At 47.0% G+C, this 24,858-nt stretch overlaps 1 protein-coding gene across 1 annotated transcript in view; it reads right to left on the bottom strand.

Annotated features, from left to right (window-relative positions):
* TBL3 (transducin beta like 3) overlaps positions 1 to 24,292 on the bottom strand; it is a 412,146-nt gene extending 387,854 nt beyond the window's left edge. The window contains exon 1 of the mRNA XM_069647302.1: positions 24,137 to 24,292. Coding sequence (XP_069503403.1) covers positions 24,137 to 24,165 — 29 coding nt within the window. The 5' untranslated portion in view covers positions 24,166 to 24,292. The remainder of the gene's footprint in view (positions 1 to 24,136) is intronic.
* Between the last annotated feature and the right edge of the window lie 566 nt (positions 24,293 to 24,858).

The raw sequence follows: 24,858 nt of genomic DNA, 5'->3' as shown, positions 1-24,858 counted from the left end.
ATGACCAATAAACCTTTAAGAACAAAGGGCAAGCAACCCACGCTCGACGAATACGCCAGAACATCGCCGGGTGCAGAAGGAGCCAGGAGCAAAGACAAAACCCCTGTTGGGGGCACAGCCACTATGGCACGAACCAGGAGATCCTTGCTGCGATTGCCGATCTGAAAGTGGCCTGTGAGACCAAACTGGGACTGGCCATGACCGAATTGAAATTAGCACTAGAGCTCAAAGTCGGGCGGTGCAGGAGGAGGTGAATCTTCTCCGGCAAGATGTCAGGTCACTGGCGGAACGCACGGGGAACCTAGAAAAAGAGGTGGCCCCGAATACAGTGGACTGCGCAACCCACAAATTGGAACTTCACGCCCTAGTGCAACGAGTGGGAACCTGGAAAGTAGGGCGGAGGAGGCAGAAGGACGTGCCCGAAGGAATAATATCCATATCGTTTGATTGCCGGAAGGAGCTGAGGGACCCAACCCCACGGAGTACATTGAATCTATGCTGCTGCAGGAGATAACCGGGGGAGTGTTGACCCAGGGGTTTGCTGTGGAAAGGGCGCACAGGACCCTGATGAAGAGACCGCCGCTGGGGACCCCCCCCCTAGGCCGGTGATCGCCAAGATCCTTAATTACCGGGATCGCAAAAGAATTCTTGAACACTTTCGGAAAGGCGGAACAATACAAAGGGGGTCGGCAAACATAACTGCATACCCGGATTACACATTGCAGGTGCAGCGCAAACGCATAAACTTTGGGACTGTGAAAAGAAGATTGCGTGAAGCAGGCCACAAGTATATGCTGATCTACCCGGCAAAACTGAAGGTGTTCCATAAGAACAGAACCTTATTTTTCGAAACCCTGGCGGACGCTATGGGGTGGCTGGACATGCAGAGCTGCCCCCAAGAATCAGGTATCCAGACAGGAGAAGGAGTAGATAAGTAACGGATGTCTGTGGCACCCAGGGTGTCACAGCCTAAGACAATGGGCCTTGAATATAGTATAAAACATAGCCTTTGGGCGGGTGTTGCTAGGGCCATACAAGTATGCATGATCCGTTGGCACAGAGAAACCTGATAATAGCGCGGGAGCCTTACAGAGCCTGCTCTCATACCCCCACAACGAGAAGTTTAGTTAGGTCACCGGTAGTCCGGTGACACCCTGCCGGGTTCCTGGCCTCAGCATTCCGAGGCAGGACCAAACACGGGGAAGCCTGAGATCCAGGGATGGAGCTGGGCACTTGTTGGGGTTGGGTTGGGGGGGGGGGGAGGGAAGGGGTTATGTGCAGTAGTTTATAGTTGGGAAAGTGGGGGTGGGGGAGTTTGTTGGAAGTGGGAAGGGAACGAGCCAAATTTTGAGTTATATCAGGCGGGAGGGGAAACTGGGCGGGGAGGCGGGATACTTTATAAATGGCGTCGGGTAGCCTTAGAGTGGTCACCTGGAATGTGAGGGGCCTCAATAGCTATATGAAGCGTAATAAAGAAATGATGTACCCAAGAAGGATGAGGATTGACATAGCACTACTACAGGAAACCCACCTTACTAGGGAGAAACTGGAGGTGGTCAAGAGAAAGTGGAAAGGGAGCATCATGGGAGCTACATACTCAGCTTACGCAAGGGGAGTTATCATATGGGTGGCACCGCATGTACCATTTCAACTGATTCAGTCTACGGGGGACCCGGAAGGCAGAATGATAGTAGTGCGGGGGATGCTGGAAAACCGGAAAGTGAGCATCATAAACTTATACGCCCCTAACCAAGATACATCGGCCTATTTTAGGACTCTATACGGCAAAATTAGCCCCCTACACAGTGGCACGATCCTATGGGGAGGGTTCTTTAACTGTGCATTGAACCCTAAAATGGACAGATCAGATGGTAAACTAGACAAACCCACCCCGGCCGCAAAGGCGTTACAGCACCTGCTCAGAGATTTTGGACTCAAAGACGTCTGGAGGCAGCTGCACCCGGCGGACAGGCAGTACTCACACTACGCAGCACCACATGACCTACACACCAGGCTGGATTATGTGTTTGCTGCTGTTGAGTTAGTAAGGAAAATGGTGGGTGCGGAATACAAGGCCAGAGTGCTTTCGGACCACTCCCCCTTAGTCCTGGAGTATCGACACCAATCCCCTAGGGCGCGAATCCCGATGTGGAAGCTCAGAGCTGAGGCCCTGCAGGACTTGGGATTCCAGAGGGCTCCAGGGGGGCATAGAACGGGAGTTGCAGGGAACAGAGAGGGAGTTGGAAGACAATGCGTAAGGGGGGCACCTCGCGGGAGGATGGGGCAAGAATGAGACTGCTACAACAAGCCAGCAGTGAGCACTGAGAAAGATTATGCAAGTTGAGCAATAAGAAATATGTCGAAAGGCAGCATGCGGGGGGAGACAAGCCGGGCAGATTGCTGGCCTGGTTATATAAAAACGAAACACAACCAGTGATCAGGGAAATTAGGGGGGACGGAGGCCAGATCTGGGATACCCAAGAGGGAGTAAACAAAGAGTTCCTTAGATACTATAAACGTCTTTATGAGGACGCAGGGGAAGAAAGGGACCAAGAGATCCAGGACACACAAGAAGACATAGGCTTGCCACTTTAGACGATCTGGAACAGGCAGACCTGGACGCCCCAATCACCTCAGAAGAACTAGAGACAGTGATCCAGCACATGCCCACATGCAAAGCTCTGGGGTCGGACGGGCTACCCACCGAATTCTACAAAACATACAAACAAGAGCTGCTCCCCCCGCTGCTGGCCATGCTTAATGAGGCGTTTGTGCGCGGTAGGCTGGCGGAGTCCCTACGGGAGGTGGTGATCATCCCGCTCTTAAAACCAGGTAAGCCAAGCATAGACTGTGGGTCATATAGACCTCTATCGATGCTTAATCAGGACAGCAAAATCCTCACAGCAGTGCTGGCAAACAGGCTTAAGCGAGTCATCGGCAGACTGATACACCCCGACCAAACAGGCTACGTCCCGGGTAGGAATATAACTGACAATCATAGGAGACTTCACCACGTTATTGACCACACAGAGAAGGACCCTAGAGAATTGGCAATCATCTCGCTGGATGCGGTTAAGGCCTTCGACTCAGTGAGATGGCCTTGGTTGCTAGCGACTAAGAGAATATGGAATGGGGCCGGGGTACCTAAGGTGGGTTAAAATGCTATATAGTTCCACAATCGCAAGGGTCAAAATGGGCGCTATCATCTCAGATAAATGGCAACTCAGCAGGGGCACTAGACAGGGCTGCCCCTGGTCGTCTATGCTGTATATCCTAGCGTTGGAGCCATTGGCAGTATGCCACAGACAACAATATGGGGAGATAGGAATCCACACTGCGGGAGGCTCGCATCTTATTTCATTGTATGCCGATGATATACTTTTATATCTGCGCTTCCCAGAGGAGAACCTACAATATGTCTTGGAGGTGATGGAACGATACGCTACCCTCTCGGGCATAGCAGTGAACCCCAAGAAATCCAGCATGTTCCCCCTGGGGAGATATAGACGTGCCCTACCAAGGAGCCTACCGGTATTGCCAATACCCTGGCAAACCGAGACGTTCCGATACCTGGGCATTGACATATACCACACGATAGGAGAAGAACACAAACACAACACGGAAAAGGCAGTTGAAGGCATTCAAAATAGCATGGGATTTTGGTCCAGACTACCCCTGGCCATGATGGGGAGAGCGGCTCTGATTAAGATGGTAGTCCTGCCCAGACTGTTACACTTTTTTGTAAACATCCCCTATGTGATCCCCATGCGCTTCTTTGCCAAGCTCCACAGCCTGTGCAGGGGTTTTATATGGCATAACTCCAGGAACAGGGTGGCCCTCTGGAAGTTACAAAACTTGTGCGACAGGGGTGGTATAAACCTGCCGTATTTTGAGTTGTATTACTTGGCGGGACAGCTGCAATATGTGGCCAGGTGGTTGTCTGAAGAGAGAGAAAGAGAGAGAAAGAGAGAGAAAGAGAGAGAAAGAGAGAGAAAGAGAGAGAGAGAGAAGAGAGAAAGAGAGAGAAAGAGAGAGAAAGAGAGAGAAAGAGAGAGAAAGAGAGAGAAGAGAAAGAGAGAAAGAGAGAAAGAGAGAAAGAGAGAAAGAGAGAAAGAGAGAAAGAGAGAAAGAGAGAAAGAGAGAAAGAGAGAAAGAGAGAAAGAGAGAAAGAGAGAAAGAGAGAAAGAGAGAAAGAGAGAAAGAGAGAGAGAAAGAGAGAAAGAGAGAAAGAGAGAGAGAAAGAGAGAGAGAAAGAAGAGAGAGAGAGAGAAAGAGAGAGAGAGAGAAAGAGAGAAAGAGAGAAAGAGAGAAAGAGAGAAAGAGAGAAAGAGAGAAAGAGAGAGAGAAAAAAAAAAAAAGGATTTCTCTGTACCTCCTTATTCTATCGACCTTTAGATACGCGGCCGCCGACCAGCGCTGGCTAGGGAAAGTGATTTAGAGAGGCAGGGACAGATAGAAACTTTGCTGTCTTTTTTGTATTCCTCTCTGCTTGTTAACATTAATGAATATGCATAAACACTCAACTGAGGAACTGATTATGTGCAGATACTAACAAGTGGTAACCAGTTTCCTTTGTACTTCTCCCTGGGGGAGACCCTTTCAGTACAACACATCACTGAGGAGTATTATATATGCCCCTCCATTTTAAATACATGGGTGATATGCCCTTCTTTTGTGCTAATACACCCTGTTTTGGCTTAACCCAGTGCTAACGGCTGATAAGCGCCTAACCCTCACTTTGTGTGAACCCCCCTGTGACATCAGAGAACCTTATGCCCATGCATGGAATGTTATGTATTGAAGTTGAAGTTTGTCAGTTGGAAGCTTGTCAAGAGGAGAGCAAAACTGCAGCCCTTTTAGCCGTTACCATAATAAAACCTGTTCACCTACCTGGTGTCCCCAACAGCTCCATTATAATAAGCTAATAGCCTGGTACAGCAGGTTTGGGAAAAAGCCAAACTCAACATGGATTACATTGTTAAACCAGAGAGTAGTACCGCCAAACTTGGCGAAACAGAATTGAGTCCACACTAGACCGAGAGGTTCCTGGAGAACCGAAGCACCAAACCTCTATAATAGGAAGTAAAAGTTATTTCGGCAGGCACAGTAAGGTAATCAGGCACAGGGGACTTCTTCCAACTGCACAGATACTCACACATACCTACCATTATGCTGACTCTCTCTGCTGTACCAAATAACAATAGAATGTGGCTACCCCCCATGATTAATTTCAACCTAGCTGCACGCCTAAATATACACCTCAACAATCTTTAGAACGCAGATATCCCTATGAAAATGTTTTAAAACTAGTCCTAGCTGAGGTGGCGCTGTGGAGCAGCCCAAGATGGCTGCCTAGCCTTTCAGCTCCGTGCGGCCTCAGCATTCATCTGCTCCCATCTGCGGTTCCCGATATTGTGAAGGACTATCGGCTGGCCGAGTTGCTTCTGCCACTGCACTGGACATTTTGTGCGATTTTGGTCTCGATCGGCCCACCTGGGACCTGGCTGGCAGCCCTGTCGGATTTGGGCCTAGCATTCCACCCGGCCCCGGCGGTTGCCTAACATCCGGCCCTCCCGCCTGGCCTGCCTGTCTCCTGGGTCCCCTCTCCGCTCCCACTGCCCGCCGCTCTGTGAAATCGCGGCGAGTGCCTGGGGGTCCTGCTGCGGACGCCGCCACACTGTGGATGCCACCTGCTGCGTCAGTGACCATCGCGACCCCCCCCCGGCGCCGACAACACGGAGGATCCCATCGTCCCGCTGCCTCAGTCCGGGTGAGCGGGGCTGGAACGGTGGGCGTCGAGACCGCTGCCCACTGTCTGCGACACTACGGGCCTGTACTGTCATAAAGAAGCGGCCCTCATCAAACTGCCTGCCCACCTTTCCGCTGACAGTGTCGCCGCCTCTGCCCGCGCCCCCCTAAGAAAGATCCCGCTGGCACCCCCACGCAACCTGTACACATAAGGAGGCCGCGATCGCTCGCCATCACAGCCTTGCCGCTCCACCTCTGACTCTCTGCTATCCACGGCGGTCCCCCACCTGCCTCTAACCGCCTCGCCTACCGTCACCAAAAGACACTGCGTTTGAGCCTGCCGGTCCTGGCCCATCTCAGCTCTCCATTCTACCCATAAGTGGGCCCTCACTGCAAACGTGCCCACCACAACGACAATGCCTAGCAGAAATAAGGCGGGGGCCCAAGGAGGCACAATGGACAAATACACTAAAGCGGTCCCTCGAGATGACCCAGCCAGCACATCATCGCAACAGGACGAGCCAGATTTAACCCAGCACCGTGCGGTCGAGGCCCCGGACCTCACCCTACTTATGGAATCCATGGCTAAAAACTTTGCCTCCTTCCATGAAAAATTAGACGACGACATCAACGCTAACGTCGCCTCGCTTAAGGCTCGAGTGGACCAGGCAGGATCGAGGATCACCGAGGCGGAAAATAGGATCTCGGGGAACGAAGATAGCATCACCGCGCTCCAGGACACTGTGGCCTCCCTAACGCGTGACATGAAAGGAGTCAAGGCGAAGTGTGACGATGTGGAGTCGCACTCCCGTAGGAACAACTTGTGCATTATCGGGGTCCCCGAAAATGCCCTCAAGGGGCGGATGGAGGATGCAGTGGAGAAACTCCTCAAGGACCTGCTGGACGACCCTGCTCTCTCTCTGTATTTCACGGTCGAGCAGGCTCACCGGGCCCTGGCTCCACGGCCCAGACCCGGCGACATCCCCAGACCCATTATCGCCAAGGTTCTCAACTACCGCGACAGAGATCTCATCCTCCGTCTGTCGCGGGAAAAGGGAGACCTGTGTTTTGAAGCCCATACGGTTAGAATCTTCCCGGACTTCTCGCTGGCGGTGCAGCAGGAAAGGGGCCAGTTCCTAGGTGTCAAAAAGCTGCTCAGGGAGCGCAACGTCCCCTACGCCATCCTGTTCCCGGAACGACTAAAGATTACCCATGATGGTAAGATCTTCTTCTTCACTTTCCCTGACAAAGCAGTGTTTATTGAACTACATGTACCTCTCCCAGGGCCGCGAGCCGACCACACGCCATAGACTACACAGCCACGATGTTCTCAAAATGTCACGGATCTGTGACTTTTTGATGTGTTGATGGCAACCCCACCATGTCCACTCAATAACGGCGGCCTCTTGCCATGTGTATGCGGGCCACAGGCTAGCTCCTGCACTGCTTCTTTGCCTTCTCCCTCACCTGCCCCCTGGAGCTATCCCTGTGCCCTGCTCTCTCTTGCGATGTCATCTTGCCAGAGCATCTTCTCTGGCTCTCGGAGGCTGTCTCTGATACCTGTTTTACCGCAACAATACACTCAGGACAGCGTCTGCTGCCCCACATCAAGCCACACATGCCGGCCGCATGGCACTAGCGCCCCCCGTTGCAGTTGCAATGTTTGCTTTCACTATTATTTTGTTCGTCCTATTGACTGGCCCCTGTTGGGCTAGGATGTGGCCCTATCCACGTTGGATCTGGTCCTCCGACCTTTGGTTCCCGGTCGGAGCAAGCCCAACGGGCATCGGGTGCGTTTTGGGGTGGGGGAGCTGCATTGCATGTTGGGGTTGGGCAGTGAGGGTGGAGGGGTGGCGTAATTGGGGTTGTGTTAACAGTTAAAAACATGGCTGAGAGACGCATGATCTTAACTCAACACTGCTTTGCACACGGCAGGTGCATGAGGGACAATCCTTACGAATACTACTACTGGGACGTTCCATAATATATTGCTATGGCTTTAAACATTGTCACATGGAATGTTCGCGGCCTAAGCAATTTCACTAAGGCCCGCAGGATAACTGCCTATGCCCAGCGACATGGCGCCACAATCCTCTTTCTCCAAGAGACCCATGCTCTCGGGCGCGTCAACTCACCCCTCGCGGGGCAACAACAGATTCTACATGAAGTACTCCACCCAATCCAGGGGGGTCCTAACTCTAATCCATAAATCAGTCCAGTTTTCCCTGCGCTCCAGCCATATTGACTCTGAGGGTAGATATGTGATCCTCCATTGCTCACTCACCAATATGGAATGCCTCCTAGTGAACACATATGCCCCGAACTTTGATGCCCCCCGAGTTCTTTGATGCCATCACCACCACGCTTCTGAAATACATTGGGATTCCCATCATCTGGGGCGGGGACATGAATTTGATCCTAGACAAAGACCTGGATAGGTCCGGGACGGCCCGCAGAGCCCAGTCACGCGCAGCCCTCAGGCTACACGCCCATATCGACACACTGGATCTCAGAGATGCATGGAGAGCTCTCAACCCACAAGTTAGAGAGTACACTTTTTACTCATCGGTACACAATAGCCTCTCCAGGATCGACCTGTTCCTCATATCGAGCTGCATGATGGGCAGGGTCATGGAGACCAAGATACTACCGCGCACACTATCGAACCATTCACTGGTAACACTCCAGATAACACTGGGACACGACCTGCCCCCCCGCTCCTCTTGGAGATTTAAGTCGGAGGCCCTGCTAGACATAGTCTTTAAAGCCGATATCTTAGCTGATATCAACACCTTCTTCAAGTGCAACAACAGGCATGACACCTCTGATGGCGTGCGCTGGGAGGCATTCAAGGTCTTCATCAGAGGGATATGCATATCTAGAGAGGCTGGGGTCCTCAAGGCCATAAAAAATAGCTTGCAACAGTCAGAAGCGAAATTAAAAGAGCTTGAGAGGGCATATGCCGCCTCCCCTTCCCCGACTGCACTGGCACAGATTAGAGCGGAATTAGAAACATTCGAGTCCCACGCCCTGAGAGAGGTTCGGTACTTCGCCCGCCCTGTGGCAGCCAGGAAGTATGGTGAGGGGGATAGGCCGGGTCGAACACTGTCCAGACTGGTCCGTACTGAGGGGGGCAAGAATCGCATTGATTGCGTCAAGGACACACGAGGCACCATGTGCTGGTCCGACCAGGAAATCCTCGGGACATTCACCACATTCTACACGACCCTATATGACCCACAGCAAGAACACAGCATGCAAGACACTGGCACCCTATTAGATCAGATCCCCATGACCCTCCTCTCCCGCGCGACCAGTGACCTCCTTGAGGGCCCCCATCACCCTCGATGAAATAACCACGGTCATCTCGAAGTGCCCCAGGGGCAAAGCGACAGGCCCCGACAGCCTCGCCTCGGAGTTTTATCGGGAGCATGTAGCCATTCTCGCACCCAGACTCCTGGAGGTGTGGAACAAATCCCTAGAGTCATACATCCTACCCCCATCCATGCGTGAGGCGCTTATAACTGTACTACCCAAGCCAGGCAAACCATTGGACGAATGTGGGTCTTACAGGCCCCTTTCCACCCCGACCAGAGTGGCTTTGTGCCTGGCAGATCTACCGCCCTCAATATCCGTTGCCTTTTCAATGTTCTGGCTAGAATTGACCCCATTGCACAGGACGTGGCGGTCACCCTCGATGCCCAGAAGGCATTTGATATGGTGTCCTGGCAATACATGTGGGCGGTGCTCCACAAAATGGGAATCGGCCCACGCATGAGGTCGTACATCAAACTCCTCTACACAAGCCCCCCTGCCAGAGTCCTGGTCAACTCCAGGGCCTCGGCCCCCTTTGCTCTTCACAGAGCTACCCGCCAGGGCTGCCCGTTTTCTCAGATACTCTTTGCGCTCGCCATAGAGCCCATGGCTGATAACGTAAGGGACAAACATACACGCAAAGGTATACGTCTCCGTGATACTCCCGAGATCATTTCTCTATACGCCGACGACGTGCTCCTATATATTAGAGACCCGGCTGCCCACCTAGATCCGATATTGAGAGACATAACCAAAATTGGCACTTTCTCGGGCTTCACCATAAATTATTCCAAATCTGAAATCTTCCCGCTCACCCCGTCCACTACACAACCGTCCTGCGAATTCCCCCTTCGATGGTTACCGGGAGGCATCAGGTACCTTGGAGTGCAGGTGTCCCTCACTAAAGATTCACTGTTGGCTGACAATTATGCGGCTGTGGCGCAGCTTGCTGAGGCTCAAATGTTGAAATGGCGTAGTCTCCCACTCTCTTTGTCGGGTAGACTATCTCTAATCAAAATGATTATGGTCCCTAAGTTCCTCTACGTCTTTGCAAATGTGCCGATCTGGCCCAGAAAGCGATATTTCAAGAATCTATACGCCGCGTGGTCAATTTCTGTGGCACTCGGGCGCGGTTCGTAAGAAATGGCAACACATGACTCTCCCCTATGGTAACGTGGGCTTCACCGCCCCCGATTTTGCCAAATATTGGACAGCTGCGCAGGCCCAACACGCCACATACTGGTACACGTTCTCCGCCCCCCCGCATGTGAAGCTCGAGAAACTAGCGAGAGAGAGCGTTAACACCCTCTCCCTCATCCTCCATCACAGATATCACGCCGACGCCCCGGCAGACCCTGTGGCGGCCACTGTTAGGGCCTAGAAACATATCTTGCAGATACAACCTGATCACCACCCGTACTACAAATGGCTGCCCATCTGGCAGTTCCTGGGCCTCAGCCCTACACATGATAAGCTTTTGATGAAACACTGGCATGATCTAGGCTATCGGGCCCTGACCGACTTTTACCCTGACGGGAAGTTTATCACTCCGCAGACGTGGCACCCCGGACACCTAGGTACTGCATTGGAACTGCTACAATACTACAGGCTGAGAGCGGCGTTCCGCACCTGGTGGCGCTTATACCCAGATGAGCCTCCAGACTCACCTGAGATCCAGTATATATCCAACTCGGCTGGTGCTAGGGGGATAGTACCCGCGCTGTACAAACTGTTGATGGCCGACGCCACAGACGTGCCAATCAAGGCGCGAGATACGTGGAGTGAGGAGCTGGGCCTCCCCATCACGGACACAATGTGGGGGAAAATGTGCACACACACTCGGACCACCTCTCTGAATGCCAGGCATAGGTGTATGCAATACAAGCTCCTTAACAGACTATATTACACACCTCAAAGACTAGACAGGTTTGCACACACCCAGGCCCGCACCTGCCCTAAGTGCGGTTCTCCTGCTGCAGATCATACTCATATGTTCTGGTCCTGTGACGCGCTGGGCCCATACTGGAAGGCCATAATTGAAGCTCTCTCAGACATCACAGCGTCCCGTATCCCTGCAGAACCCCTAGCTGTACTGTTCGGCCTGTGGGATAGCCCGGAATTGAGGAAAAGGTCTAGGTTTCTCAATGTTGCCACCATAATAGCCAAAAAATGCATACTACAATGTTGGAAGTGCCGATCCCCCCCCTCGCTTGAGATGTGGATGAGGGCCCTCACCTGGACTCAATCGTGCGAGGAGGACTATATCAATACCCTCCCGCTGGCCTTTTGTACATATTTAAATAACAAAGACGACCTAGAACTATTGTCCTCCCCTCCTCCTGGTGATGTAATCTAATCCACTGCTGTGCCGCTTGGAGCTAGGCAATGGCCCCACCGATATCTACCTAACATTCCCATGTATTGCACTACTATGTATATACCTGTCACTTTTGCTATGCTGTACAGTGTGTTGATTGTCTGTTCTCTCACCATGCCAATAAAGAAAAGTAAAAAAAAAAAAAAAAACTAGTCCTAGCTGCATACATAATCTCATATAAAAGCGCCTCCTCTGCTAGAATGCAGCTACCCAAGACAAACCTACCTGTACACATACTAATGGTCTCACTCAACCTCCACACTACTCCTAGCATTAGAATGCAGCTACCCACCACATAATTCGGTAGAGCTGCACACATACGGAGTGCGCGCACACACACACACACAACTAACCACCCCACTTTCTACACTGACTTGGACTACGGTCCCCAAGGGCGTTCAACCCACAGCAGGTTGACATCTGAACAATGGTGAAAGGAGCTATAGAAATGCCCAACAACATAACATGACAACAAGTTAGAGAAAATAAAGACATGCTCAAACCAATAATCAAGACACAGGCCACTAGTTGCATAGAAATGTCAATCAATTGACACCATGCCAAAGGCAAAACCAGTGTCTTCACCAAAGCTAGCTTACATTTTATATATAGCACTTCTGAAGGTGGTCACTGTTTTCTGCACGCCCAACTTCAGAAAGATGAAAATTTGCTGAAGATCAAACAATTTTGATAATTTGCAGAATCCAACTCTCCTAATTCCAAATGATGCACCCTTGCCTGCAACACTTGACATAAATATGAATTGTCATATGAGCACGGTGATTTTAGCACATCTTGAAGAGTTGGTAGAGACCTAGAAAGCTTATGACAGACCTACCAGGGGGATTTAGAAAAAAAGTGTGGTCCCAAAGAACAACTTTCGATTGTTTCTGCGTTAATTCAGGAGATATGTGGTCCAGAAAAAAAAAAATTAAGTATGATTTTTACTGATTTAAAAACTGCATTTGATAGTGTAGTTAGGGAGCCCTTGTGGTCGGCCCTAGAAAATCTGGTGATCCCCTGTACCCTAATGGCAGCGATTGCATTACTTTACAGTTATAAGGACAAAAGTAGATACAGACCCAAAGGACAATGTTCTAAACCCTTTGAGATACAATTATTATATATTGATGAATTGGCCCAAAATATCCAGAAAGAAGACCGTGATGCCCTGTTGATTGGAGAAAATAAATTGGTATCCTATTTTGGGCAGATGATGTGGTCATCATTTCGAAAACCCTGAAGGGCATCAATACTCAATTAGAAATCTTTACCCCGTCGAAAACGTTCTTATGACCTGCCAAACACAAAACGTCAAGTGTCCTTTTCAAATTCATGGAAGAGTTAATATAAAAAGGTTGAGTTCTTTGACTATCTTGGGGTCAGATTCTCCAAAAAATGGGAAGTGGTAGCAGCATACAGCCCACAGACACGGTAATGGTCCAGAGGACAGGGGCCACTTATACGTTCTCCAATAAATATGATGCAAGATTGATTCTACCAACCGTTGAAGTCAATAAACTCACAAGCAAGACCACCTACTATGTATGGGGTGGTATTGTGAGGCCATAAGGCCAAGAAATAAATGCTATAGATGCAAAGGAAAGAAAATGTGTTAAAGCAGCTATTGGTAGCCGGCTTCCTACGTAGAAAGGCCTAGATGCCCCTGGGCTTTGTGCGCTCTATAAATGACAAAATAAATAAAACAAAATCAAATTGGCCCTAAATAGAAATGCCTATTATATCCCTACATATATGGTGCTAGGAATGTTTCCCCTTTTGTTACGAGGCACAATTAAGGCCAGTTTTGCTCTGGCTACGAACAAACATAGTTAATGAGCTGCATATTTCTAAAGACATTGTGCAGGATTGGACACACTCATGAGGGTACACTTTGGGATTGACGTTTCTGTGTAAGGCTCATACTAACTAGTACAGGTTATGTTATGGGGTCTGTGGAATGATGCCAATGGCCCATTAACAGTCACCGCCCTTGACAAAGTTAAGCTTGATTATGGTGATTGGGAGAGGAATCACCTTATAACTGCCGAGGCATTGGGAACGTCGACTCGCGATTATATGTGGTGCAAAGTCTCAGTATGTTCCATTTCTGTAATCACAAATCCCAGTAAGAGACTTATATGTGAAACTCCTGATGAGTAGCATTTTGCTAGCCTCAGTCTCTGCACATTGGCTCAGTGAAGAGTTGGGGAATTGCCCGCATTGCTTAAGTTTGCATGAGACTTCAGTGCTTTTGGTGTTAATAAAAAATAGGAATGCGTCTGGCAGATTTTAGTGGCTATGAATTATTTGAAAACAGCAAACACCTGTGATGTAATTCTAAGTACAGTACATTTCCTTGATGGTGCTTGGTACCTTAGCAGGAGACTTGTTAATCTGTATATTAATTTGTGTGATGCATTTATTCGCTATTTATTATGAAACTGGACGATTGCAGACATGTGTACTTAGATACGTTGCAAGCGACTACATACACAACACCATTTCTTCCTCACCACAAGTCAATTATCACTTTTCAGGTGGTAGTGGGGGGGGGCAAATTGTAAGGCCTGTTTATGCACTGGGTAGAAACCAGTGGCATAACTTTGATTGTTGAACCTGGCGACAGGATACAACATAACTTTCGGAGAATCTCACCACCCACAAAATTTTGGAGCCTTTCATTTGTTTGACTTTTCTGTGAAACAACTGAGCCTCATAAGTAATCCAGACAATAAGATATATATATATTTGGCAAAATTAGCATTGTTCATTTTTAGCACAGATTACTTTTCCTCCAAGGGTAAAGCAGTAAAACAGGTGAAAACATTAGAAATGCATCTGTGTTATTTTGGATGGAGTGGAATGTTATGTGGTATTTGAATAGCTCATGGCCTCGAAGCACTGGTTTCTTGGGTAGACCGTAGTCTGAACAGATGTGTAGATTAACACTGCATGCAGATGGCTGATGAAGCTTACACAGTGGTACAGAAAATGGCTGAGGTGAATGGTGCAACGGCAAAGAATAGGCTGAGTGCAAGTGAGTTTAGGATTAAGGAGGAACGTGACGACGACTGACAGCTGGACCGATTTTCCGTGGGAGTCGGATGTACGCTATTAGGCGCAGCATTCTGGGACAGTGTGGCGGAATAGAGAAGACTACTAACTTCTATGGCAACTGTCCAAAATTGAGCGTTCTATTACTACATGTACAGTGCTAGGGATGTAACGGTATAACGGTATACCGTTAAAGATACCGTGAACCACTTAATTGAACAATAATAACCGTCACATTGTTTATACCGTTATACCGTTCATACCGTAAAGTGTGCTTTTCAATCTGATTTGGAAAGGCTGCAGTAAGCAAGTGCTGCGCAGTCTTGGTCTTGCACTGTTGGATGTGCCGTCTGCCAAGTAGTTTCAGTTGGAGCAGTTTTTAATGCCATTCCATAAACCACACGTGCCTGACACAAAATCAATATGTTAGCAATTGGAAGAATAGATACAGTGCCAAGAAAGAAAAGGGTTTACTTTGGGTTGGCGGCTTTGGGGTTTATATATTTATAATGGATAATGTTCTCTAAACATATGGCAATGGGGGATTTCCCTGGTTCTATCATTGAATTTACACATAATAAGTCATACTGTGAAATTCACTCATCTCTGTGGGTATTCCCTGCTGCCATACCAAAGGGTAACATGTCCGTGATTACTGAACACCTTTTGGCCCGCAAGTAAACTAAAGGCTGTAACGTAAAGAGAGTGCGTCTGTGTGTGTGTGTGTGTGTGTGTGTGTGTGTGTATATGCGCACAAGCGTATACTACCATCAGCCTCCATTGATCGGTGGCATGCAGGTTATCAAGATGGCAACATGTTCATCTTCACCAGTAGCCAGTGTGGGAGCATAAAGCCTAAATGACCACTTAAGAAAAGCTATTCAGTTTGCTTTGCCAGTTGCAGCAGGGCTCCCCCCCCTCCTCCTCTCCACACGTGTGTTTGTGTTTGGTGGAAGCAAGGCATTTCAGTGTAAAGTATGTTGAAAAGCCCAATTCTGGCCCTGGGTGCCTGGTTTTGTTTGTGATGCTAAATCTGTCAATTTATGACCTTTTAGAAAATATTTGTTAAGATTATTTAACTCCACCTGCTATACCGCGATAACCATGATATACCGTCATTTGGCAAGAAGGTTATCGTACTGTCATAAAACTAATACCGTGACACCTCTATACAGTGCACATGCGTACAGTGTTAGTAGTAGACATTATGTGAATAGCTGGATCAAATTTTTCGTGGGACTCGGCTGCATGCCATGAGGTGCTGTGCTACGTTCTGTGAACATGCATTATGAAGGATCTACGATCATTTTCAACTAACAATGTTGACACGAACTAAAAACATGGCCAGGGCAATTGTGCAGATACTGAATGCATAATATAGCTGATCAGCACGGCTATTAACCAATAACCATTTCAAGGTTAGAAGTTCCATAGTTTCCGTCAAACATGACCATCCGTATAACGTGACCACAAAAATGAAATTTACATGTGCACAGCAGATTCCTTAGCAAGATGCTTTCACCAAAGATGAGGGTGGCATAGGTCAGCCGATATAATATTAAGGTGTCAAATTTGGGGCCAAATCAGGTAATGATCCAAACAACTACTCATGATGAGGTTGGGGATATGGGAGTCACTATCGGACAACTGAATGTTTAAAGGAATAGTGCGCACAGAACAGAAAATGCAGGAAGGAAGTCTGCTGCGGGTAAGTTCTTTTAAAAAGAATTTCTATGCAAACCCTGCAATCATAAATACAACTGTGTTGTATTTATGATTACGCTGGCTTTCGTTTTGAGTCTCTCTGGCTCCTCCCAGCCGGGGGAGCACGGGAGACTCAAAGCGAAAGCCACTGCAATTATAAATACATGATTTCCATGGTTTCCTAACCACAGCAATCATAAATACAACAACGTTGTATTTATAAAAGCACTTATCTGCTCTCCAGCACTAATGAAGCAAAAGCCACGTGCTGGTAGCTTTTATTACAGCGGCTTTTGCTTCATTAGTGCCGCAAGGGCAGAGATTAACTCAAGCACAGGAGGCTCGTCTATTTCACAAAATGGACACTTCCTAGTGCTTGATATTAAAGGGTTTTAAACAATGTGTGTAACATTTTACATAGGAACTTTCATTGAAAAGATGTTTAATGTAAATTTTTTTATTATTGCCCATCTTTTAAGAACATAACATTTCTGAGCGCACTATTCCTTTAAATAAGTGTATTCATGATTTAAATTGCACCCAGTGTTCCCCCACAATCCGGCTTTTGAAGACCAGGCCTCTACGTGAGATGCACGTGGCAGCATGGGAAGCGGGCCATGCCCCAAAGATTCCCATTTCGGGCGGAGATCCGCTCTCCAAGCCATAGTATCCACCCTGCACAATGACCACCCCAGCAAGGCTCAATGGCAGAGAGGCAGGGTTCTGGCAGGGTTTTTACCAATGGGGCACGGTCCTCGTCCATAGGCCTCCCCTGCAAACCACACAGGGAGGGAGAGAGGACTGTTTTCACAACGGGAAAACCGCAGCACAGTGAAAGCACAACCATATAAGTTATCCATATTGGCCACAGTGCCCGCAGACCAAGGCAGCAAAATACCCACTATTGGTGATTTAAAGGGAAAGAAGAAGCGCTTGCACTCACCAATCTATGCTCCAAGTGGGCCAGGGATCAGACCCGGTAAGATACAAAAACTGCTTTTGTGCCAGGTCTGACCGGGTCTCTCTGGCCCATTTCTACTAAATGTACCCCAGCTCCCCGACCAGCATCACAGCTCTCCACCAGGCTCACTATGTGCATCGCGCCCCTGCACCCTCCCCCTGTCTCACTATCCACTCGCATCACCCTCTACTCACCTCTCTCCCCAAGTATTCTGCTCCAATCACACTTCTCCCTCTCTCTTTCACAATGTGTAGTCCCTTGTAATCCTGGCACACTGAAACATCACAATCAGCTGGATGTAATTCAGACAACCCCACGGAATCACCTCTCAAAAACATCCACCCATCACACAATGACTTTGCCCCATTGGTAAAAAGTTGGCAAGTCCTGAAGGAAAAAAGACCAAGAAAGACAAGTAAAACCATGATCCATAAACCAGTATGCCCAAAGAGAAAGGCACCGAAAAATGTTCACAATCCCCTTTGAAAGCCGCTAAAGGGCATTGGGCCTCATTACAAGTTTGGCGGTAAGCGGTAAAGTTGGTGGTATCTGTGTTACCGCCAACATTACCATTACGTTTGTTTGTTGTTGTTTGTATTGGTTATTAAATAACCTTTACAAAAAGAATTTGAAGAAAAAGATACAAAACAGAAATAACAATACATCAAGGATAATAGTTACGACAGATCCAATTAGATCCATGTAGCACAATAAATCCATAATACCAAATGATTCCTCTAAAACACATAGATATTAGACATGTTGACGGTAATATTGGGTGCCAGGTGCCAGAATAAAGCGGTTACTTGTCTTTGCATCGAATTCTTTGCATCGAGAATTAGTTGCATCAAATAATTTCCATTGAAAAATGATTCATCGAATAATTCCCATAAATAAAATGCAAAGTGTTTATGTATCGAAACCCTTCTATCGAATAGGGTCTAGTTATATAAACACTTTCAATTTTTTGCATGGAAATTCGATGAAACAGGCCCAACGTTATAACTTTAGAGGGAGCTGTCCGGTGCTGAAATCTAATTTCAGCAATGGCCAGCTTCCTCTAACTTTATTGGGGGTGGGAGGTTCCCCTCAAACCCCCAAGGGCACCCTCTAACCCTAACAATCCATCGAAATTCATTCAATGAATATGCTTTTCGATGGAAAAGTATTTCAATGAATACATTTCAATGGATAGTAATTCAATGCTAATTATTTCGATGCAAAGACTGCCTGCCGATAAAACGAGGAACACATTTGTAGAAATCAAATAAGATACAAATTCACAGTACAAAGTTAAAAGAAGAAAACTATTCCACAATAGAGACACCAATATAGAGGAGTAATTACAAGTACAGGTATATGATTCTCTGTACTAAGATAATTTGCACAACTCAGAGAGGAAACGCAATACTGCTAATTTTATCGAAACTGATTTACTGTGCATCATGTCCCACCACAATTTATCAGCATAGATTTGTTCAAGGTTCAGCACAAAGTTTTTAAAGGGATGTCCTAAGGGCTGGGCACTCTGTCTGAGAGTCAGCCAACTCACAGAATGGGCAAAAAGCCATTTTGCTACTTATGTCACCTCTTACCAAAATGATCTCTCTAGTCCCCAAGATGTTTAATCTGACCCTCATGAAATCTTGGCGTTTATTCCCATCTGGAAATCTTATTAAGTAAGATTCTAGGCAACCCATTTTTCTTTTTATGGGAAGCGATCTGAGAGTATAATTTGGTGGCTAGTACTGCATTGACTGTTCTGGCACAGTCATTAGTAGCCTTGTCACCTTTAGGGGATGTAATAACAGAGTTTCAACCGTTGAGCCCAATTTCGTTAGGGAACAGGACACATTCTTCTTGTAGCGTTAATACAAGCCCTGCCTGCGACACTCCTCGACGTAACCCCTTACCGACAACTGCATAGAGAGATTTAGTCCGACTAGTATAGAGTTTCCAACACAGGGACCACGGTCTCCATTCAACGATACTTTCAATGGATTGCAATCCTAGTTCATATCTAATTGCTGAAATCGGTACAGATTGTGGGAGGCAGTATAGGACAGACCACCAAATCAACGCTTCAAAATTGTTCATCTCACCTTGTGCTCATACAGGAAACAATTCAAGGCCACAGCACAACTGGGTATGATCTTTGAAAGATAAAAACATATACGTGGCAGCATTGAAAATGTACCATATTTTTTGTCCATTTTTTTCATTTGTGCAATTTGTTTATTTACTCTGTCTTGTAAAAAGTTACACTAAAAAACATTTTTGGCTTACCAAATATAGGGAACCCCAGATAAATCATGGAAGTCTTGAGAACAAGTTTTACATGATTAAAGAACCACGTAAAAGGCAATAGGGAAGAACGTTTGCTTAGCCTCATCACTACAGTTTTTTTGTGGATTCACTTTCAAGCAATTTAACACAATGTACTCATTAAAGGCAGTTGTTAGACGTTTAAGCCCTTTTGGGGCGTGATACAATAGAATAAAATCATCCGCATATGCTGACCAGCAAACTTTGTACCCCTCGATCTTCGGCGGCACAAAGGCTGCCTCGTCCAGTATTGTACCAACGTCAGCCATATATAGGTTAAATAAAGCTGGTGCAAATATATAGCCTTGACGAAGGCCATTGTAGGTACAGATAGTATGCAATAGGAGCCCCTCTCTATTCACGCGAACTTGGATTTGTGACCCCCTCATGCAGGTGGATTACTAAAGACAAGACACCACCCGGCATACCACGTTTTTTAAAATTTCCTCCAAAATGTGGCTCTGTCAACCACATCGAAGGCGAGGGATAAGTCCATAGCGGCCAAATATATCAGGGGCCCTTTATCTTTCCAAGCTATGCGTTGCAAACCACATAGAGCCTGCCAACGTCAGTTTCCACCGGTCTTCTGAAGCCTATCTGTTGCATCGAGAGAATATTGTTCTATAAACTCCAGTGCTCCATGTGCTTTAAGACCATACATGAAAAGATTTTAGAGTCAGCATCTAATAGTGTTATTGGGTGGTAATTCAGTAGACTGCACCCATCTCCTTTTTTATAAATTGAAACCACATACGAAATATGCCAAGAAGGTGGCAGGCACTTAGTCAGGATGATGTCTTTGAATAGTAAGTACAGTGCCTTAGCCCACAAATCAGCATTTCCTTTGAAGGTTGCGTTCGTTAGCTGATTGGGCCCTGCAGCTCTGGAAGGACTAGCCTTGTTTATTAATATCTTAATGTCCTTAATGGAGAAGTTGACGGACCAGACACAAGCCTTCAGGCCATCTGGATCTGAAACCATCTGCTCCTTCTACCCATAGAGTCAAAAGGCCCCGCCTGCACCCTTTCTGGTATATTATTACTTTGATCTGTAGATAGTGTGATCTCCATGGCATTCACCAATATCCAAAATGGCCTAGAACTACCATCTTTCAGGGAAGCAATCATATTTTATCTGTCGTTTTGATACATACTTGCATGTTATCCCTTTAACCAATTTTTCAACGTTTGTTTTACCTTCCTTACTGGATCATGTTTATAGCCTATTGAGTTAGGTATTTTCCAAATCAAACAAATTTCTTTACAACATGTTTTCTTCTTATATTGTACCAAAAGGTCAAAACCGTGTTTAGGCCTTTTAATTACAGATTTAGACACTGAGGCTTTCACAGATTTTTTAATTAGGGAATCAATATGAGGACTGAAGCAAGTATGTGTATATGTAGACAATTTTGTATCCATAGTAGAGCCACAGAAATCAGTCATGAATAGAGTATTTAGTTTGGATAGGTTTCCATCATGCCAGACCATTTTTGATTTATTATTGTTCACAGTGAGCCGTACCATGTAGCATTTCCTAGTTACCAACCCCCGGTTCCCCCCATGACTGAGTACAAAGTGACCTCCAGCATCTTGTGATCACTAAGCTCAGTGTTTTTTTTTTTTATCTTGAACTCTTTTACTAGGACTTTTGACAAAAATATATAGTCTATAGTTCACATCTGCTTACCATCTGACCATGTACTGGGAGCTGCCGCAATATCCAGAAGCTCATTTGCAGAGTAAAAACCCCAGTTTGCAAACATATCTTGCCATATTTGACCTTGAAGTATCTTTCTTTCGTACCCCGGGGGACCACCCAATATGATTTTTGGTTATTAAGTTGGATGAGAGTCAGCAATCCTGAGCCTGACTCACGGGCGAAATCCTTCACACACTGCATCGTGATTTCAGCATTTAAGTCACCTGCTATAATTATTGTATTGACCAACCAATCTTCAATCAGATCATTTATCTTTCTTAAGGTCACAGAGAGGTTCGATTGGGGGTTCCAGTATATATTTATCGGCAGGATATATTAACATGCTAATCTTAGTTTGAGCTCCAGCATTACAGCCAACACGCCTTTAGACACATGGACAGAATTAATCACTTCAATATCAGACCCGTTTCTTATGGCGATTAGCAGCCACCTGTCGGCCTCCCTCTCACCCCCTTGGTGGCCAATTCTGTTCAAACATCCCATCTAGTCTCTGAGGAGTGGTCAACCATGTCTCTTGGAGGCAAATTATGGTATATTAGCTTAACATGTGGCATAGTTCCGGGGGAAGGACATACATTCGAAAAGACTGGAGTTCCATGATATTAAAGAGACCCGTTGGGTCTGGCTAAAGCTGGGTTTTTAGGACTTGGAGTTGGGAAATGGAGTCTCGAAAACTGAGAGCAAGCCACCTCCAACTGTGATCTTGCTCTAGACCCTGAGCAAAACTCCCCGCCCTCAGCTATGCCTCCCCATCCTGTTTCCCTAACCTTAGGGGATAACTTTGTTTACCGAATTGCAGGTTAGAAAACCCAGAACTGAAAGTTAGGAAGTCGTATCCTAATTTGTTGAATAGATTTACCTCTGCTAGTAATGCTTCATAGATTACGCAAGAGTGTAAAACCAGGCGCACATAATCGTACCAGTCTGGGTGGATAAAGTCGACCAATTTTATGTCTGCAGAAGTAATGAGTCCAAGACTCGGATTTTCATTTAGGAGGGCTAATATACCACCATATCCAAACATATAGTGCACTATCACGCTAGGATCATCCGGGAAGCATGGTTGCCTCCACTGAACGGAGTATCTGCCTACAGTGGTCCCTCTCCCCACCGACCCAGCGAACAGCAAACAGGCACTCCGGGATGGATGCGCGCTCGTGCCTGATAAGGAAGTGCTTGGAGTTGGGGGTGTGGTTTCAGACGTGTAAATGTAGCAAACAAAATCATGCTGTTCTAGGGGGACAAATAAAGTAGAGATGAGGAAGATAGAAATCGGTAAAGGGAAAAGTCACTTGTAATAAATCCTTGCAATAACCGCTAAGCGTTTACAGCGGTGACCAGTACCTTTAATAATAGTCCAGTATTTGTTTGCAGGAAGCCGGGCGGCATCTCCAGGCAAACATGCACTAAGAGGCACTCCAGAACGCGCGCGCATTCTGAGTCAGGTGGTCCGGTACAAAAATGCCGATATCCAGGATACCGGCAAATGGGAATACCGTTTTGCCGCCGGATTACAGGTGCCGGAGCGGTGTTGATACTCATTCATGAACTCCATGAGGGGACTTGCCGTGGTTACCACCACCGGCAATGCCAGTGGCAGTCACAAGGGCTTTTTTGGCCAGTTGTGCGCCTGGCTTACCTCCAGAATTTAGCTGTAGGTAACCCAGGTTCCCCACTGGCACTCCCATAGTCCGGTGGTCTGGTAAAGTGCCGGTATCCTCGGATACCAGAACTTTTTTACCAGACCACTCGACTCAGAATGAGCAGACAGGTGCACAACCCAGCTTCAAACCCGCTGATACCAACTAGTTGGTCTGCAGACTCCTAGCTGTGCAACCTAGATTCAAACCCAATCATCCAAAAGCTGCACTGTAGACGCCAATGAGTGCAACACACCAAATCCACTCCAAGGTTGGAAGGGGTCACCCTCTTCCTTCTGCCAATTGCAGAAAGAAGACAGCTATCCCCAACACGTGCATGCTAGCAGTCCACCAACGAAACCGCGACTACTTGCACAAAAAAAAGCGCAAACGCACAGAATCCCAGAGAAACCCGGGCTTCAGGGGATTCCCTAAACCGCAGCGCAATATGAAAAGAGAGCAAGGAAGCACGCTGTGAAGATTTCAAACAAAACATACTTGTGTAAAGCAAAAGAGGTGACAAACTGCTACATTTTAAAGGAAAAAGAGACCACTCATGCAAAAGCTTGCCCCCTGGTTATATGGCTGCAGCAGTGCGGATGGATATGTGTGCAGCTTCATTCAAATGAATGTTCCTCCCCCTGGTGTGATTTTCACGAGGTTAACAATGGCCCAACACGACTTTAGACAGTGAAAGACATCTACAAATAGGAGGCAAAGAGGTAAAAGAATGAGCACCTCCAGGTACCCTGTCAAATTCAGCACCCTGGGTAAATACTAAGCAGGGACCAAAACAAAAACAAACAAATGCTCACTTAGTGCTGTCAATAGCCAGGGTGCAAGGCTGCTTGCTATTTCCTATGGCGCGAATGAATACCATTGAGCTTAAAAAAAACACCCTAAAAAAAAGCAAGAAAAATGTTCACTGAGGTTGAGTGAAGAATCAATAAACTACCTGCTCTACGTCGACCCGTGGTACCAAAATCCATGGAAAATAATCCTCTTCTTAAGAAGTATGAGAGATGTACGTATCAGGCACTATAAGTAGAGGACGATCTGCCCCTTATCAGTCCAAGGAAGTAAAACAAAAAGGAGTTCTTCTGAAACAAGCCCGATCCATAAAACAGCTCTATGTAGCAATGGGAGAATGCATACTAAACAGTGACAGCGGCCACAAAGCAGAGATTGAAAGAGGCTGAAGCATAAGTCAGGAGTGTGCAGTTCTTGAGACATTTGAGCATGTCGAGTCCTTAACACACTCCCTCCCTCTCTTTCGCTCCCACTCACTTGGTTTTGAACTGCACATTGGTAGCCATGCTGATGTTCTCTCTTCTCTCATAGATGTTTAGCAGTTACCAGAATCTCCGTAGACCGATAGTTCTACTCAAAACATGTGTACCATGTGCACTATTTCCGGCGCAGTAAAACGGCGTCATTAAAGCTGCCTTCAGCCGACTCTCCTAAGCAGGCTAGTGTTTTTTTGCCCTCAGCTGAGCCCCGAGCCAGCAGGGCTCCAATTGGCTGAGCGAGCGATAAAGCCTTCCCATTGGCTCTCGCTCTGGGAGCTAGTACGGAAGTGATGGAGCGATGGGTGGGTGCAAAGTACCTGAAGTGATAGATTGCCAGGCGGACAATTCAAACCGTCTGAGAAAAGGGAGAAGAACTGTTCTTAGCTGCGTTCGAACCGTGCCGCCATTGGTTTCCTTTGGCAAGTTGAGTGGAAGAGAGAAGCAGCTTTTCATATCGTAAACACGAGAGCTGTATTTGTCAAGAAATACAGCTTGTGTTGTTTTGTCTGGATGGTTGATGGTCCGATCACTGTTTGCTGGCTGGGTTGTATTGCAGTATTTTCTTATTTACTTGCTTCACCAGTCTTCATGTAATATTTTGTATATTTTATGGTTATTGTTATTACTAAATCTTTTATGATCTATGCTATGTATTGTTTAATTGGGCTTGTCTTTGTTTTTGTGGTTTATTTGAAAATGAAATAAAGTGATTAAAAAAAA

This window comes from Ambystoma mexicanum, chromosome 2q (genome assembly GCF_040938575.1).
Source record: "Ambystoma mexicanum isolate Mex_15411 chromosome 2q, UKY_AmexF1_1, whole genome shotgun sequence".
NCBI classification, from domain to species: Eukaryota; Metazoa; Chordata; class Amphibia; order Caudata; family Ambystomatidae; genus Ambystoma; species Ambystoma mexicanum.
The sequence above is the reverse complement of the archived record's forward strand: the minus strand, read 5'-3'. Positions and strand labels throughout refer to the sequence as shown.